We start from the raw sequence: 19,631 nt of genomic DNA on the forward strand, positions 1-19,631 counted from the left end.
GCCACCAAAGCACCAAAGGATCAGAAGGCAAATTATTCTGAGGGAAGAAAGATGCAAGCTTAAGCATTTCTGGTCTTTGAAAGGATCATTGTCAGAAGAAAGTTATAGGGAAAGGTGATTCTTGTTCTGTTTACTCTGCTTTATCCATACCTATGCCTAAGGCCTATTTCCCCTGTTATTCTTCTCTGCAGGTGCAGCAACGACACCTCATGGACTCTTTTGACTAACAATATCTCCGATATACACATGGAAGCCCACCTGGATGAGAAAAACATGGTAGAAAGCCAGGTGACCTTCCAGAAGGTAGAGGAAACCCTGGCTGTGAGATGTGTGGCAAGGAATGATCTTGGTGCTGTCACTCGGGAACTGAAGCTTGTGGCTCCCAGTGAGTTTTTTTGTCCTTCTGAGAAATTACAGCAGCCAGTTTGTCCCCTCTCTAACACACCCCAGTTCAGTCTTAATAGCTAACAATATGAATTGTTGCAGACAAAAATAAATGAAAATGTATTTTTTTCCACGCTGGGACATCTGGGGATATGGCATTCTACAGGTCTTTATGGTGCATCTGGTTTTTGCTTATTATGTGGTTCTATGATTCATTTTATCGTTTTAAGGCCACTGGCTATGGGATGCTCTTCTAGACATTCTTTGCATTTGGTTTTGAGACAGGAAGGCAAAGCAGCTCTGGGCTTGGAAAGACTTTACAGTCACCAGCCTCAGGAACTGCTCCTGCCACATCTGCAGGACATGGGAACTGAGATCGTAGGGGAGATGGGTGTTTTATGTGTGTGTCATGTTCCTCATGGCTCAGGAGGAAAATATGGTCTGTCTTTTTACTCCACAGCCCTGCGATCAGAACTGACAGTGGCTGCTGCAGTCTTAGTGCTGTTAGTGATTGTGATAATTTCACTGATTGTCCTGGTCATCATATGGAAACAGGTAATGTAGAAAAGCATTTCAGTTTGGATACTGAACTTTGCTGGATTTTGATCTGCTCTGAAGTCAGACACAGGACTAATGGTTGGCTTTGCATTCAATGTGCTTTGCAGAAGCCGAGGTATGAGATAAGATGGAGAGTCATTGAGTCTATTAGCCCTGATGGCCATGAATACATTTATGTGGACCCGATGCAACTGCCTTATGACTCCAGATGGGAGTTTCCTCGAGACGGGTTAGTGCTTGGTAAGTTTCCTCTAAGGGACTAATCTCATCCTTCTCTGGGGACAAGGATGATTAAGGACAACTCTGAGGTTTCTGCCACCAGGATTTGCGATGTAAGTTATGGCCATGAAGTCCAGAGCCTATCTGTACCTGTCTGTTCTCCTCAGTTTTCCTGCATTCTCCTCTTCTCCTACATTGGTGTCAGTCTTGAGGTCCTTGTTTTAGAGTCTCCTGCGCCTCTGTTCCAGCCCTCCCCCAGATGCCCCGTGTGCAGTGCTGACCTCCACATGACTTAGGGGGTCTCTCATGGTGTTAAATACCCTCTTCAACACTCACTTCTGCTGAGGCACCCCCAAGAAGTGCATCAGTGTTTTTTATTTGCAAGACATTTATATACTTATGTGCAGAGGCCAAGGGAAATCTGCAAGTAGTTATGTAGTTTTATTAAAAATATTTTTTAAATTATTAATCCACGCTGTGCATAATCCATGCTGAGTAACTGCATAACTTATTTTTGTGGCTACTGTCCTTCTTCCTTCCCCTTCTGCTTCCTTGCTTTGTTATTTCTGCATTGGAGTTCATACAGAATTCAGTTGTATTTACTTCTTCAAGGCTGGCCCAATCTGACATTTATGTCAATTGAAAGTGTAATGATTATAGACAATTTTAATGTTCTATCCAGATAGAAAGAGATACCTCTTTTGGTGGTATCTGTGCACCAAGTTGTATCACAAAATACAGAAGATAAAATACATTTTTTGTTTGATATATTTTAAGAAACATACTCCCATGGTGTAGCTCTCCTTCCCCATCACAGAGAAAAGTTGATGTTAATTCTTGAAAGAAGCAGCAAAAATATTTCTGGTTCAGGAACGAAGTCCTTTAATTAAATTCATGTTGCTAATTGAAAACTAGAGAAGGGTGGCTATTTAATGGAATTATTTTATTACAACCCAGACTTTAATTACATGCCTAAATAGGATCTGTCAGATCTGAGTTGTTAACAGACCACCACTGTGACTTTGTCTCTGACTCATGAGCACTGGCCTACTTCAACACCCTCCTGTTTACAAGTATATTCAGGATAGTCAGTGCTTTAAAAACTAATGCTACGTGTCCTTTCAGCGACGTGGATTGCACAAGCATTCTTCTTGACACGGTTAACATTTACCTGCTGGCAGTTTTGCCATATGAAGTGCTTGCTGGTGGGGAGTAATTTTGTATCTGGGGCTGATAATTCTGGTTTGTGCGGGTTTTCTCTTATTGAAGCGGGTGATGACAGCAAAGCAATTACACCTTTAGCTCGGGGAGGCTCTGAAACAGGATACAAACCAATTTTGGCTCAGCCAGATGAGCATTTCCCATCCTAGCTGTGTAAGCCAGCTGGCATTTATTTGTTTTTCTAACTAGTAGTGCCTGGAGTGCAGTGCTGCATTAAATGCCAATTCTGAACATCAGCTGGATGGAGCTTCAGTTGATAAATTTGGGTTACACTGCAAATTTCCCTTTACTATCACCCCTCCACAATGTATGTAGTGTGCTGCTGTTTAAAGCGTTCAGCAGCCAGCACAAGACTGGGAGATGCGTAACAAAATGAGAAATGTGATAACGCAGTGAGCTGTTTGAATGCCACTGCCTTCGCTTGGCTCTACTGAGAAGTGGCGAGGTCCCAGCAGGACCCAGACCTCCTCCTTAGGCTGACATGGCAGAGGGCAGGGCCTTTTGAGGAAGAGAGCCGAGTGCTGCTGTTTCTCAGGATCTTGGGGTGGCTGAGAGAAGTGGCAGAATTACTCCCACCACTTCCCAGCAAGCCACCCATTTGTCCTGGTGGCCTTAATAAAATGAAATGCTGCTCTGACCCATCCCCGTTTGCAAAAGGCAAGTTAAGATTTAAGTCACACAACATTTAGGGATGTGGTATCTAATTTCTCACGAGTTTGGAAACTGGATGTAGATTTTAAAGCTTGTCATTTGTTTGGCTTCTGATATAGACCAAGGGAGTTATGGTTTAATGTGGGGTGGACTGATCATCCCACCTCGGTTTTAGCCGAAGAAGCATCCGATTGAGAAGGTTGTGTCTGGAACAAATTCACAGACTTCACCTTCATATTTGTGTCCCCCTGAGCAGAAAAAGAGCACCTCTCCGACAGGCTCATGGGATAAGCTCTATGGATGGGTACAGAGGCTGAAATAGCTCTCACCCCCAGGCACCCCAGTTCCTCTCCTAGTTTGAGGAGCCTTGAGCTGCTGCTGTGTCTGCACAGTCCCTCTGTGGTGGAGAAGCAGTGTTGCTCCTCTGGTGAGCAGATCACAGGGTGCCTTTATACTAAGAAAAGTAAACACATGCTATAATTTTGGGCTCCACTGAAAGCCTTGACATCAAGAATGTGATGGCATTACAGATGCCTTTAGCTCTTGAGCACTCAGCTCCCACCTGTCTCCAAATTTCAAGTGTAAAGCACATGAGGCTTGGGCTACGTCTGCAGAGAGGGGTGAAAAGGGGAAACAGCAGTGATTGCTCCCCGCCACTCCGGAAGTACTCTCACCGTCTCCACGTGCACCCCAGCTCAGCAGAGGTGATGGAGAGGGAGATGTGCGCCTCGTGCTCAGCCAACAATATGGTCTGGGGAGGAATTGGCTTGTGAAGACAAGAAGATCAAGGAGCATCAGCAAATGCCATTGCATTCTGAAGGGTTGCATCCTGCCATATGGCTCCCAGACCTTCAGTCTGAAAAGTTTCAGGGGCCAAATTTCAGACTCAGGTTGTTTGAATTAGTCTGAAATTTAGTGGGAAGCTTTCTCACATCCTGATTGGGAAGAATAACCTTTGGAGCACAGGAATCTTGAAAAGAAATCACATAGTTTTTATGTGCATGACAAACTATGCTGTCATAGTCTTGGAGAGGTTCTTCAGTGGTAACTCAGCTAAGTGTTCTTTAACCATTTCTTGTGTTTGTTAATGATGTAGATATCATTTGGCTGGAAATTTTCTTTTAAAAGCATGTGTACAATAAAAGTGAGGGCTGTAGCTAGAGAATAACAAACATATGGCATTGCATGCCAGATACCACCTTCAGAAGCATAAAAGGCAGCAAGTTCAAACTGCAAACAAATGTCAAAGACATAATGCCATATATCTCCATAGTGAAAGACACTACTTATTCTTTTTGTACTGGAAGTTAAAAAAAGTAACATAAAATAAAATAGAGAGCTTGTCAAGAATATGAAAATATCCTGGAATCTGGAGCTCGTAAATGGGTTTGTTCACTGAGTAAGCATTGCCTTGATGAACTTGCTTTTCAATATGGAAACTATGAAATATAGTATTTTGGAATATGTTTGTGCAGTTCATATTTCTCTAAAATCTCACTCAATCTGTACACAATTCTTCTGCACACTGTATCCATATCAGGAGACAGGATATGGTAATCCAAAATTTTTGTCTAAATTGATTTGTGGGAAGAGTAAAGTGTGTATAAACATTAGCTATTTCATTACGGCACTTGGAAATTTGCAGTAAAATTTTTTCAAGCATATGAAGCACACTTGTACATTAAACTTCAGAGAATTTTCCCCTCATATGTGATCAACATGTATTTCAGCTTCTTGAAGATCACTGATGGTCCTGCCTGTCTATTTCTAAATGCGTTGCTGATGTGCTTCAGTCTGTCTTACTGCTAGATGTATCCAGCATTGATATAACAGCCTGTCACTACAGCTAAGCAGTCCAATTCAGATTTTTAAATAAAGGACACAACTGTACTGTGGTCAGGTGCTGACTGAGGCAGAGGTCAACTTAAACGTAGGAGAATCAATGATTAGAAAATTTAAAGTGAAGTTTGCAGGGCACAATAGTAGATGAATTTGAATGAGTTGATCTCCCACATGCAGGTGTGCTCCTGATGTTTGCTTGCTTGTTTATATTTAAGAATTGTACTTAATGACAGCATTTCATATTTGCCTTTTATGCTTAACAACAACAGTATTAACAATAACACCAGTGGTCTGGCTAAGTGAGTGTGCTCTTTCCACACAAGAATCACAACCTGTAGAAGAATGACAGCAGGAAATGAGGTGAATTGCTCTTACTTTCTGAAATAAATAACACTCTCCCTTTTGTTCAGGTCGAATCCTTGGTTCTGGTGCGTTTGGAAAAGTAGTCGAGGGGACTGCATATGGATTGAGTCGCTCTCAACCAGTGATGAAAGTAGCTGTGAAAATGCTGAAACGTAAGTTGTCGCGGTTCCATTTCCCAAGGTAGGTAGGGCATGTTCCCACAGGGTTATTTAAGCATTGTTTGTGTATAAATAGATTCTCCATATCTGAAGTTGAAAATGAACTGTGGAATGACTGAAGTTTAAAATTATACTTTAGATTGCTTCATGGCATTTCAAGACTGAAAGTGTCCAGGCTTCTGAAAGCATCCAAAGTTTGATTTTAGCTGTATGGACCGTAGCAGCCACAATAACTCAGCAAGTTCAGAAAAAGATAAAATAATTATGAATGTCTGTGAATAAATGAAAGCTACACAACGAAGGAGAAATAGGCAGGTCTCATGTGAGAATCTTAAGTTCACTGAAGATTTCCCAGTTCATGAGAGCTGAGAATGATGCAGTGATTCTGAAGGAACCATGAGGAGCTTGCTCGTGTTAAAACGAACAGCTTGTAAAGTGCCTCTGTGCCACCTGGGCAATCCACTGTACCCCTGGAGAGGAACAAACAGACTGGTTCAGCTACTGAGCTGCATTAAGTGAGTCCTTTATTAGTGATTTGTGACTCCTCTCTAAGTCTTAAGAAAGCTCCTTGTCAAGTAAAGGACACAGTCTTCTTCAAGAAGCCATGGTAGAATGCTCTAATGAGGCAAGCAAAGAGAAATCATTTGTTATTGTGAAAAAGGTGATTGCTCTCATTGAGTGGCTGGCATGTTTTTTCAACAGCTACAGCTAGATCCAGTGAAAAACAGGCACTCATGTCTGAACTGAAGATAATGACACATCTTGGCCCCCACCTGAATATTGTGAATCTGCTTGGAGCTTGTACAAAATCAGGTGGGTTTGACTGACAAAATGGAGGTTTGCTATGGAGTCATCATTCACTGTTTAACAAGCACACAAATTAAAAGTAAAAGATTTAACAATAAATATACACACAAATTAAAAGAAAAGGATTTAACAATAAATATAATCAAATAAAAGGTTTCACAAACCTACTTGATATTTGGTAGTAGTTGCAGTCATAACTTAGTAAATAAAAATGTATTAACCCACAATATTTTTTGTGCTTTATATTCTATTGTCTATTATTTTTGGAGTCTTTTTTTTTTTTTTTTTTTTGAAAGACCCCACTCCTCAATGCATTATTTTGCTTTATTTTATCAGGTCCTATTTACATCATCACTGAATACTGTTTTTATGGTGATTTGGTGAACTATCTGCATAAGAACAGGGACAATTTCCTGAACCGACACCCAGAGAAGCCAAAGAAAGATTTGGATATCTTTGGGATGAACCCAGCTGATGAAAGCACAAGAAGGTGGGAAAAAAGGAAAAAAATGTGTGACCTGCAACTTAAGGAAATGTTGTTACTAACCCTTACTTCATTCCTCTCCTTCATTGCTTTAGAGCCCTCCCTAATTCTTTTCATTAGACTTTTATTTATCAGGTTTCATAGATCTGGGAAGGTTTCAGCACTTTTTGTTCAGTCTCCCTGACATGTGTCCTAGATCCATGTTTCCCCTGTGTAGAGATGCCTGCAGTCCCAGAACCACCGTGGGTTCTCCACAGACATCCTGAGGTCCCGAAGAACATTTCTATTAATAAAGCATGGCCCAGTGTTCCTCTTTCATGTAAAAACATTTTTTTGCCTCTACCCACCCAAGTTTTAAAAGCAAAGTGCAACTACCTGGTTTCCTTGTTTCCCTGCTTGGGGAATTTCCACTGTCTAAAACTCCTTCCCTTCAAACAACCTGACAGAGCTTTTTCTCCAAGCTCAAGTGCTCTCCTTTATCTACCAATGGCTTAGCCAGTCTCAATAGTTCCCTTATAGTTAAAATTCATTCCATAGCTTTTTCGAGCTGATGGTGGAGGAAGCTTGCCATCATACGTTCAGCAATAAAGTGATGTCATAAAATTAGCCAGGATTTAGAAGGTGAACAGAGATTCCTTCAAAAAATCACTCAGGCGAATAGATCAACTGACTCAGTAGCTGAGTACAGCCAGGACTGTTCATCTGAGCAGGGGTTAGTTCAGCAGGACTGGATTTGATGCAAACTGTTTGGGTGAATACATTACATCTGTCACATGGAATACCTTGAACTAAAAGCCAAAGGTAGTAATATTTGAATTCACTGGGATTTTGGGAAGTTAGAATATAGGAATATATGTTTACATACCTGACTATTGACAAAAGGATAAGTTTGAAGCATTTGTGTTTGACTACAGTGATACACGGTAACAGGTACTAATGTGTGATAATACATGGTTATGTTACAATACATGAACTTTATGTATTCCTTATCAAGAAGCCACCTCTTATATTTCACAAGAATACAACTGTACACCGTAAGAGAACTGATAGATATACAGGATGCTGTGGCAGGGAAGTCATGTGGGGAATCCTAGCTAATACACTTGTATTTTTGTCCAATTTCAGTTATGTGATATTATCATTTGAAAACACTGGAGAATACATGGACATGAAACAAGCTGATACCACTCAGTATGTGCCAATGCTGGAAAGGAAGGAGGGATCTAAATACTCTGATATTCAGAGATCTGTGTATGATCGGCCTGCTTCATATAAGAAGAAATCTATGTCAGGTAATGCAGAATTGTCCCTTCTGCATACATCATTAATACAAATAATTCTTGCATAAATGCATATGTTATTTTTGCCCTCTCTATGGACGTAAACTACTCAGCTGTGTTCTGCAAGTGTGTGAGTATAAGCTATAAACTAAAAGCTTATGCTTGTGTTCTTTGTTATGCTCTGGGGATATGGGTGCATGCTCCTGGAACAGAAGGGGTCCAGTTGTGTATTTGCTTCTATGCTGAAGTGCTGAGCGGCTGTGCTCTGCAATGGGGCTGTAGGCACTCTTTGGAGGCAGTGATTTTATCAGTCTTGTAGTTTGAAAGATTTTGAGCAATAGCAATAAATAATAAAAATAGTAATTTATATTGCTCTGTTTTCACTTACATTTCACATTAACTGACACTTACCAAATGCAGAACACTCCCAAATACTTTCCTGGATTATGTAATGAAGATAATGAATGCATCCCATTCCCTGGCCCTGTTCTCAGAAACTAAATATGCTTTGCTTTAAAAATAGGCACTGCCACTTCTGTCTCTAGCCCTCAGAAACTGAACCATATCCAGTCCCACATTTACATGGTAGACTAATGTACTCATATCATGCTCTAGGACAGTCGGGGTAAATGAATCACTGAATTTTGACTGGTTTTTTGCTGACATATTTCATAAAAAAATAAGAACTGTTGCCATAGAATTCCTGACCCTTTTTGCTGATATTGGATTAGACCCAGTGAATATTTGCTGGGAAACATAGCAGTGTTCAGCAAAAGTAGACGGATAAGAATGTACACGCAATGAAGGCACCACCTCTAAATAAATGTTTTTGTACCACATGCTGAGTATTGTAAACAACCTGCATAACACTTCAGTAAGCCTTTTTAACTTCACCTTTTCCTGCAGTTCTCTGGGGAAAAAAATACAGACAGGAGAAAAACCAAAACCTATATTTAATACCGGATGTTTTTAAGAATCCAGTATGTGTCAGTGGCTGATACAGACATTAAAAGTAGTTAGTTATTATGAAAAGACTGGTTTGGTCATGGTACTCTGTTAAAATCATCATCTCAGAATCATGATGGGTGGGAGAAATGAATGCTACTTCCACACTCCACAGCACAAACACATTTTTCTCTCTTTTTCAATAGAATCAGAAGTCAAAAACCTTCTTTCAGATGACAGTTCGGAGGGCCTCAGCCTCCTGGATTTGCTGAGCTTCACCTATCAGGTTGCACGAGGAATGGAATTCTTGGCTTCTAAAAATGTAAGTAAATATAAAAGTAAGTAAAATGGAAGAAAGTGTAAAAACGTCTTCATCTGCAACTATGGGTTTCAATTTAGATTCTGAAAACACAACAAAATACAATATTCTTTTTGGGATTATAGACAGCTTTCTTACTTACCTGGCAACTGAGATCACCATAGTTGGAAGAATCAAAGCAGTAGTCAGTCCTCTTCTCCTGTTGCAGCCCACGACATTCATGGAGTCAGGGTGCCAGAGATGGTGGATCTAGGCAGGGTCTGGGTGGAGGGCCCATACAGCCACAGACCAGCATGGTCAGAAGCATAGACATATTTTCAGTACATGATGGGTAGAAGAGGGAAGGGCGGCATTACTTTTGTCTCCTTCCCACTGCAATGCATCCACATGAGCCCTTGCTGGTTCTGAGGACTGGTGCCTCCCTGTCCCTGTTAGTGGGGAAGTGCAGGTGCCTGTTCAGTAGAAGATCTTGTTAAGACTGTGCCCAGAAAGTCAACAGATCTTTTTCAGGGTTCTTTGCAAGGAAATGGTCCTCGTGGAATTAGCACGTCCTTGAACATTTTAATTTCTCTCCATACAGTGTGTGCACCGTGACTTGGCAGCTCGTAATGTCCTCCTGGCTCAAGGAAAAATTGTGAAGATCTGTGACTTTGGGCTGGCTAGAGACATCATGCATGATTCCAACTATGTCTCCAAGGGCAGCGTATGTGCTTCTTAATCTCCTGAGCTCTGCTTTAACTGAAAAGAGAAGTGTCAGTTTTAAACGCTATTTAATGTTCTTGCCATTCAGTGTTGGTTACATTAATTAACCATTGGGATGAACGCTCCTGAGAACAATTTTTCCTCAGTTCATTAATTCCTGTAACTTTCCTAATTCTGCTTTAAAGCCAAAAAGCACTTGGCCATGCTTGGTACTTCACAGGTTTACATTTTAACTGACAAGTTTTGTGACTGGATAAATTATTAAGGAACTGTCACTATGATATGGAGAGAAGTGATGCATCAATCAATGACATATCAGATCTAGATCAGCAGTGACAGGTTTTGTATCATACCTTCAATCAGCCTGGTCATTTGCTAGTGATAAAATGAATACAGTTATGGCTTAATTGGTTTTTGTGGGGAGCAAATAGCAGCATTGCTTATGATCCTGGCACCCCTGTGTTATATGGAATGAAAAATAAACACTAGCCAGGTTAATACAACTTTTCTTATTAGAGAGAAGTTAATCCTGGTTATCAAATAATAATTGTAATGAGAAGCATTTCTTTAACAGCTAACCTGTGTGGTCTGGGGTTTCTTTCTTTTTGCTACAGACTTTCCTCCCAGTAAAATGGATGGCACCTGAAAGCATTTTTGACAATCTGTACACAACCTTAAGTGATGTCTGGTCTTATGGCATTCTGCTGTGGGAAATATTTTCTCTTGGTATGTACTGTGAACACTTTCTTATGTGTAATGATTAAGCTTTTTCAGTTCAAGCTGTTCTATGTAAAGTATTTCAAATTTTCCAGTAAAAATATATGTGTGAAATCAACTGTTAGTTATTCTTCTATATGGGGTTTCAGATCCCAATGTTAGGTGTGAAGTGAAATGTCCATACTCTCCCAAAGTTCTGTTTAGATTTTTTTTTTGCAAGATACTTTTTTTTTTCGCTAGAAAACTGAAAGCACTGAGTGAAAAGCTTTTGTGGAAAAGTATTGGTGTGCCAGGCCAGGATGGACTTTCTGCCTAATACGAGAAGGAACATGCTTCCCCCTTGCAACGGGATGCCTGGGGCTGCAGCTCAGCCCAGCGGCTGGTTTGAAACAGTCTCTTCATACACATTTCAAAAGGGCCTGTCTTAGTCCCATTACAGAATGAAAACAAATGTCAATCTTCTGGGATGCTGATTTCTCATTTCCAGGTCAGCACTGTTCACACAGTTGGTTTATGGCAGTGTAAAGTGGTTATGACAATGTATAGCAGTTACAGACAATGTACAGTTCCCAGCTGGGAACAGCCTGGCTCTTTCCTCAGCCTCATTAATTAGCCTCTGGACGGGTGGCTGGCCTGCTTCAGTAAGCATGCATTGCCCAGATTTACTCTCAGAAGAATTAATTACGCCTCTGTGGTATCTACTAGTGCCCCACGGCAACCCCAAAGCTAATGCTATTTTCTAGAATAAGTTGTCATATAGCTGCTTCTCAGAAAACAGCAGTTGCACCACTATTTATGGTATTGATTACTGTAATCTCTGGGTATTATAGGATCCTGTAAATATCCATTCCCCACCATCCCTGGGAGGGATGGGAGTGCCATTGGATAGCTTGGGAACTGAGGCACAGCTAAGCCTGTACTTCACTGCCCTACCTGTAGGGAAGGTTCTGAAGCCCAGTTTTAGGTGAAAATCCTGCTCTTGAAAGGGCTGAGGTTTCTGGATTAATATTACAATATGCCTTCTCCACCTGTGGAAGATGGTCTTTCTCAGAAAGCAAAACATTCTTGGCAGCATTTGTTGAGGTCAACTTTGATATCTTGCTGCAACACTGACTTCAGCTTGAATAATCCTTTTACACATCAGTGATAACTGAGCATGAGTGCAATGATGTCTGTATGCTGTGGCCCCAAATGATCACTTAACTGTGTCAGCTAAGGGGCCAAATCCAGACTTTTTGACAACCCATGCACCCAGCATGTTAGCTGTTGTCTGTAGCTAGCTGCCCAGTGGGAAGACTTGGGTGTGGAGGAGACTGGGTCACACTACATCTTTGCCCTTACAACCAGGATGAGGCAAGTAACTCAGGCCATGTCACTCTCAGCTGTCTTGCAGGTGACAAAGGCAGTAAAACCAGACAGAGCAAGTGACTTGCCTAAGGTCGCATAGAAAGTCAGTGGCAGAGCAGACCCATGACCTCAGATCTGCCAAATGCAGGCTGATGACCTGATCCAGGTATCATTCAACCTCTTGTGTTCAGACAATACATTCTATAAACACTGTTAGGGGATTTTTTTCTAAGTAATACCTACTTCAACCTTTCCTAGCCAATGTTTTAGATTAGGGCTTAATGTGGTCAAGAAAATAGCTCTGATGTGAAACATTGGCTAGGAGAGATTAATTCTGATGCATGTCAAATTATAGCATTAACACTTTTTGACATGAACAGCAAGACAGTATTTGGGAACTCTGCATAGATAGCCAAGTACAGAGTAGTATTATTTCTTCTCTTTTATCTGCAGGTGGCACACCATATCCTGGCATGATGGTCGATTCTACTTTCTACAATAAGATCAAGAGTGGATACCGAATGGCCAAACCCGATCATGCTACCAATGAAGTGTATGTGTGCATTTGGCTTTTCCACACTTGGCCAGTCTCCAGACAATTTTGGCTTTAGTTTCTGTTTGGTTACTCATTTTCCTTTACCAGTTGGTTGGTTAAATTGGTTTCCATCTTATCTGCAGGTATGAGATCATGGTGAAGTGCTGGAACAGTGAACCAGAGAAAAGACCTTCTTTTTACCATTTGAGTGAAATTGTGGAGAGCTTGTTGCCTGGAGAGTACAAAAAGGTTTGCACTTTGGATTTTTCTCTGTGTTTTCTAGATACTCTTTTAGAGGGAATTACAGTGTTGTTCCAGCCACCATAGCCACTAGCACTGAACTGACACATCCTACTCTATGTGAATTATGTGATTCAGACAGGGACACTGCATGTTCAGCTTCTGCATGCCAGCTTACTGAGAGAAGCAGTTCTGCAGTATTAGTTGGGGAGAAGAATTCTTCATTTCTAATGAAATCCTGCCAACTCAGTTTTTCTACTGGAGAGTGGCTTTTATATATTTTCAAGGGATTTTCTAGGCAGTGAAAGAATTCTAGAAAAGGGACTACTTGGCCCACGTGTATAACCTCCCTGTCTCCCTCTTTGGACCCTGACACCAGCAGGTTTTCCCCTCATATTTCTGATACTGCTGGACAAACTCTGCCTGCCCCATCATTCAGTGTTTCATTTTCCCACCTACCTTCACTTTCTTCCCCCTCTCCCTACCCGTCTTTCACATCTATTTCTCTGATCTGTTCTGCCACACCCACTCCTGTATCATCTAAAATTTATGTGTCACTTTTCCCTTCAAGTCATTTGAAGATGCTGGGCTTCTCTATCCAGTGTTGCTGGCTCACAGGGCAGAATATTTGCTGGGTTAATGAATCATAGCCACCCATCTGAAGAAAGGCAGCCTTAGTGAATAACATCTAATGAGGGGTTCGAAATTACTATTTTCAGAGCTATGAGAAGATTCACCTGGACTTCCTAAAAAGTGATCACCCAGCTGTCACACGCATGAGAGGGGACTGTGACAATGCTTACATTGGTGTCACCTACAAGAATGAAGACAAGCTAAAGGACAGGGAGAGTGGCTTTGATGAGCAGAGACTGAGCGCTGACAGCGGGTACATCATCCCCCTGCCTGACATTGACCCTGTTTCTGAAGATGAGCTTGGCAAAAGGAACAGGCACAGGTAGGTGCAGTTTACAGATCATGTAGCCCATAGTCACCGTTCATGGTCATGTTTGGCAATGTGCATTAACACTTTTTAGCATCCTATTCTGCAAATGGTTTCCTTAGCTCTGTTGAAACTATTTATTGGAAAGGTCCCATGCAAATATGGTAGTATGACTGGCGTCAGTGTTTTCAATGGGAAAAACCCTGGTTTGCCTCTTTTGTGACTGCCAGGGGAAGGCAACTGCTGGTAGGGTGCTCCTGTGTGTCACTGGGACTACCTTGCTAGTTTGTCCAAGTCACAGTGGCTGTCTGGTGGCTCTGTGGGCACATGTGGCAACATATCTTGCCCCTACAGCTCAGTGTCTTGGAGCTGTATATGAGATTTCAAGGGATTGATTTGTTCTCTGTGAGACCAGCTCCAAAATTTGGGACAAGTTGTTTTTAATATATTCTATGGTATTCTTTTCATTGACAACAGGGTATCCAGAACTTTTTACTGCTCCCTTGTCAGTTTGCATGACTGATTCCATTACAGCACAGCACTGTGTTACCCTTACTGTGCATGGTGGGGATTTAATTCAGCACTTAATTCATACAACATAGAATTAGCAACCTAGAAACTTCCTTCTTTGATATTTTTGTGCAATTTTCAAGAGAGGGATGAATGAAGTCTCTAAGAAGCACTATCCACATTAAGATTTATTGCCTCTGTTATTCTTATCTTATTGTCTGTTATCTTATTTTCACCTGACCTCCCTAGATTTACCTAAGTGACCTATTGTCACAGTGGTGTCATAAAGCTATTTCTCTAACGAGTCTCTGGCAGAAAGTGCCTGGAGGAACATATGAACAACCCGCTCCTTTGAATTCCAAGGTGGTTCATTGCTCTTGAGATACAAGATATGTTATGTCCTAAAAAACAGGCGGTCAGAGTCACCTAAGATTGCACTGTGGGTCAGAAAGCATGTGGGGAGGCACTGTTCAGTTCTGCTAGAGTTCTGGCAGTGTTCAATTCTGTGAGTACTTACCCAGCCACATTTACCATGTATTTTATCTATGAGATGTTTGTCTCTTCCAGTTCCCAGACATCTGAAGAAAGTGCCATTGAAACTGGTTCCAGTAGCTCTACTTTCATCAAGAGAGAGGACGAGACCATTGAGGACATTGACATGATGGATGACATTGGGATCGACTCCTCAGACCTGGTGGAGGACAGCTTCCTGTAACCCTACGGACACCTTCCAGCTCTGCACACGGAGAAGCTTACTGTGTCATCTACAGACTTTGGTCCACACAGAAAACCACTTTATTGCAATGTCAAGGATGTGAAGAAGAGGTGGATTTGTACAGAGAAACTCCCAGCGATGGGCAGAGGAATCATCCTGAGTATGAATGAAAGAGACCTGTAGAAGAAAGATTTTTTTAGTGTTGCTTCTTGCAGTACTTCAGTAGCATCTCAGTGTTGTTTGCCATTTGAACTGGTAGGTCGTCGAAGGAAAAGGCCACAAACAGACCAGTTTTGTGTTTCAAGGGCATTCATATGACGTTGATGGATTGAATTTCCACTGCAGCAATACTTCACTATTGTAATTATGTAAATAACTGTCTACTCAAGGATCTTTTGAGGTGCACATCAAACATATGCCATGGATTTTAGAAGACATCACTCATGAATTTTGTGTACTTCCTCCCTCAATCTCAGTTATCAGCTGCTGTTGAACTATCATGTGAATTGAAGAACATGCAAAAACCACTTTTGGACCGAAAGGGTCTAAAACCACAAGGGACTGACCGGTACTACAAAACATGTTACTTTTTACCATTAATGCAAGTAAAGGGGAATAATAATAATAATAAAAAACCAGTCTATAATAGGTGTTAGAAACCTAGTAAGTCTTTATTAACTATAGAAAATAGCTGTTTTCAAGATAATACTACTACTGTTTTCAGTAACACTAAATGTATATTTTACAATTCATTGTCCTTCAGTAAAAGCACAGTCTCAAGAAACTTTTTTAAGTACAAGGAAAAAAATTATGACATGAAAATTTTTATAAAACAATTCTTTTTTTGGCTCTACACAGTATGGTAACTGCTCTGGTTAGCTAAAACTACTTTAACATGGAGAAATAATTATAATTATGATTTTGTTTTCTATCAAGAGCTGAGTAGCTTTTCTAATAAGATATTTTAGAAGACATTATTGTCCTCTGATTAACTTAGGTTCCAAAAATTTAAATTAAAAAAAAAATAAATTTATGCCCGATTTCCAAGATGCTGGAGAATAGAAGATTATGATAAACCACCATCAACATCCCATTATTAGTGTTTCATGGGTACTCAAAAGAAATCCTGTCCTGGGGTTAGCTGTGAAGAATGAATTTGATATTTGAACTGCTCAAGGAACAAAGACATCTCTCCCAGTCTGGAAATAAAATTTAAATAAGCAGAAATAATTCTGCAGCAAATATTCTTGTCTTAGTTTTCAGGTTTAAACAGGAACAGAAAACTCTGACTATTACCTTTGCAGATTGTAACTACAAACAGTAATTGCTTCCAAGAGTGTTTTTTGGAAGGTGCATGAAAATGAACCTGCTCTCAGTCTGCAATGGTTGTTTTTTGACACCACTTATATGAACAAAGTATTACAATTACTGCTATCACTGTACAATGTGTTATTGAGATATGATGCTTTGGAAGACTTACATGTGAAAAAAGGTACATCACTGCGAAGGGCCCCATCCTTTCTGGTGCTCAACTTTCAAACTTAACTTTAATTCAGTGTGATGAGTGCCTCGCAGGACGTGCTCAGCCTCTGGCATGACAAAGCCAATGCAAACACAGTGCAAACTCATCCTGTGTTGCAGTATTTTTCCTAGAAAGTGTGAAAGACGGACCAGCAGTGACCGACAGAACATGCTGTCATGTTAAACTACAGTTTAACTTGAAATGGCCCTAAGAAAAGCTACACAAGTCCCCTTGACTTCACTTGTTTGGACAGCTGTGGATCAAATGAAAGCAAATGTAACACTGTCAGTGTTACAGGCAAATAATTCTGGGTCTGGATTTCAAAACGTCACCTGGCTGAGGCCACGTACAAGTGTACTGCAGATGTGAAAACAGGACCTGAAGCGAGGCACCCACATTTTCAGCTCTGATGGAGGCTGACAATCAGAAGGAACCGTGAGTGATGGTACATCCTCCATTTCTTTCAGTCAACAGATCAAGACCGAATGTCTTCCTGGGAGCTGTGCTTTAGCCAAACACATGTCACTGAGCTCTGTATGGGGACAACTGTGAAACATAAAGACTCTCGATACATCCAGGACAGATGAGATGATGTAAAGTCTCCCTCCAACTATGAACTATGAATTGAGGAAACACAAATTGTCTGTTGGATATCCCAGATATCTGAATGGCCACTTGAGACCACACGTGCCTTAATTTGCATGTGTAGTCATTACAACTACACATTCAAATTAGGCAAGAAATTTCACCTGCATTTTTGCACATGGCCTGGTGTTCTTCAGGGTTTGAAAATCAGCCCCAGCATGTTTTATTATACCAGTTACTGGAATCTAAGGACATTTTCATGCAATCTCCCCTTCCCCTCACTAGTTTCATTCTGTATCTTGCAGCACATCTTGGGGCCAGACCCAAATGGTGGATGTGAACCAGAGCTGGCTCACTTTTCTGATGCATGGTAATGTTGATTCTTCATCCTGTCATGAGTATCGTGTAGATGAACTGCATCTGTGGCAGGGGTCTAACCAAACCCAGCTCACTGCAGGCTTGGAATGAGATAAGCTGGCCTGGAAACTGGAATGAGAAGCAGAGGAAGAGTGGATTTACTAGAGAAGGAGAAGTGTGAGAAGATGATTTGTTTAGTTTTACAATATTATCAGTATTACAGACTTTTTCTTTTATGGCTTAATTTTTGAGAAGCCACTGGAAGAGATATTCCCAAACCTTTTGCTACAGTAATTGTATAACGACAATCAGCATTAGCCTACAAAACACAGTTTTTGATTTGGAATGGAATGGCCAACCGATTCCTTACAGCGTGGTCTGCAACTTGTACAAAATGGTCCTATTACATGATGAAGGACGTGAGATATGGTGATGTTATACATCAATATGTATATAAGTATTTTTATATAGACTTTTAGAATACCGCCAAAACATTTATGACAGCTATATCACTGCCTTTGTTTATATTTTTTTTTACTGTGATATATTCCACAGGCACGTTAACTGTTGCACTTTGAATGTCCAAAATTTATATTTTAGAATAATAAAAAAGGAAGTGTTTCCAAAATGGTGGCTGTTGTGAAATGTTTGAAGAAGGGCGAACTGGCCTGAGTGATGGTAGGCACAAAATGTATTTCAAAAATGCCCCTGTTGATATTTTGTCTTTGAAAAAATCCTGTAAATTAAGATCTCTATATTTCAATAAATGATATATAATTTAAGGATATGTGAGGGGTCTATACTCACTTATTGAAAGATGGTTATGAAGAATCAGTCTTGCTTGGGGTTTTTTCCCCCAAAAGGTTTTTGGTTAATTGAATGCTTTACAAAGCCATCAGGCAGCAATGACAGGTAGGTCTCTTGAGCCCTTCCAGTGGGCATAGTGGGAAAGTGCTTGTGACAAATTACCTGGGTAGCGAGTGACATCCATGTTGTCCCCTGAAACATGGCAAGTACGGTGCTCCAGCGACTGTTGCCCGGAGAAAAGCAGCCCTGAGGTGGGCACTGGGCTCCCCGTATGAGATTTAAACCCTTCTTGACCTTATCACTATGCATGCTGGGGGGTCCAATGCCAGCTGGTTGGCACACACGGAGGAAGCGGGGGGGACATGGGATGCAAACAGACATGCTGTGCGTGTCTGTGAAGTACGCTCTCTGCCACTTTCAGCACTGGTGTATAATAAAGGGATTTATGTAAAGGTTGCTTTTAACAAGGGACTAAAAGTGCCTTGTGTCAGTCTTGAGCCTGAAGCTTTTGATGGTTACAGAAGATTAGATAGCCTCACCTTGAAATGGTCATGGTTTCTCTGCTTCTGGCTGCAGGGTTTTTTTTAAAACTATGTTGATCTCACTTTCTTTATTAATCAAATCAGATTCTGTCCTACAGTTCTGTGCTCCTGCAGTAATTAATTTTACACACTGAATGTAACTGAATGTGAATTTAAGAAGAGTTGAAAGATTCCAACCAGAAAACAGAGTTAAACATGTCAGCTGCACTTCCTGTACTGGAGCCTGTCCTGGTTTGCCTGGGGAAGCCAGGCAAGGCTGGCCATGCGAAAGCCCTGTGAACAGGCAGATTAGCAACCTCCTGTCCATAGAGTGGTCATTGTTGTTAAAACATGCTTGGAGATGAACTCTCTATCTAACATCTCCCTCTGCTTCCCCACTTCCTCGCAGAGCAAAACCCCTCCTCCCTTCAAACAGGGTGCAGCAGCCTGGGCCCTTGCCTTAGATGAGAGTTAGAGCAGGTTCCCTCTCCTTAGTGCCCTTGCCAAAGAGGAGTCTTTATCCTACAACACTGCATGGACATCCAACACTTCCTGCAACCCCGGGGGTTTGGGAAAGAGTCATGGCAGCGCCTGTGTCTTTACATCTGACCTGTTTGGCAATGCACCTGCTCCTGGAAGTTCAGCAGCTGTGTGAGACATAAGGACTGATGGACTCATTATTCCTGCTTGTGCATGGTAAAGGGTGGCGGTACCAAAATCCCTCTTTATGCAAGAGCCTGCAACTGGATACAGAACTCAGATTAATTTCTCCATCCTCTTCGTACCCTTTGCAGAGCAGGAATACAATCTCCTGTGTGTAGGGTACGGTTGTGTGTGCCTGTGATCATGTGTGTCCATGTTGGGGACCATGAACAGTGAGTGTCTTGCCCTCTCACTAAAGT

General features: G+C 41.2%; 1 protein-coding gene across 1 annotated transcript in view; it reads left to right on the forward strand.

Moving 5' to 3' along the window:
* Window positions 1–18,188, forward strand: part of PDGFRA (platelet derived growth factor receptor alpha) — a 34,657-nt gene extending 16,469 nt beyond the window's left edge. The window contains exons 10-23 of the mRNA XM_074866207.1: window positions 192–385; window positions 845–939; window positions 1,050–1,182; window positions 5,286–5,390; window positions 6,099–6,209; window positions 6,540–6,693; window positions 7,813–7,979; window positions 9,119–9,234; window positions 9,812–9,934; window positions 10,548–10,659; window positions 12,451–12,550; window positions 12,676–12,781; window positions 13,492–13,727; window positions 14,790–18,188. Coding sequence (XP_074722308.1) covers window positions 192–385; window positions 845–939; window positions 1,050–1,182; window positions 5,286–5,390; window positions 6,099–6,209; window positions 6,540–6,693; window positions 7,813–7,979; window positions 9,119–9,234; window positions 9,812–9,934; window positions 10,548–10,659; window positions 12,451–12,550; window positions 12,676–12,781; window positions 13,492–13,727; window positions 14,790–14,937 — 1,900 coding nt within the window. The 3' untranslated portion in view covers window positions 14,938–18,188. The remainder of the gene's footprint in view (window positions 1–191; window positions 386–844; window positions 940–1,049; window positions 1,183–5,285; window positions 5,391–6,098; window positions 6,210–6,539; window positions 6,694–7,812; window positions 7,980–9,118; window positions 9,235–9,811; window positions 9,935–10,547; window positions 10,660–12,450; window positions 12,551–12,675; window positions 12,782–13,491; window positions 13,728–14,789) is intronic.
* Window positions 18,189–19,631: the final 1,443 nt, after the last annotated feature.

Source organism: Strix uralensis, chromosome 4 (genome assembly GCF_047716275.1).
Source record: "Strix uralensis isolate ZFMK-TIS-50842 chromosome 4, bStrUra1, whole genome shotgun sequence".
Classification (NCBI taxonomy): Eukaryota; Metazoa; Chordata; class Aves; order Strigiformes; family Strigidae; genus Strix; species Strix uralensis.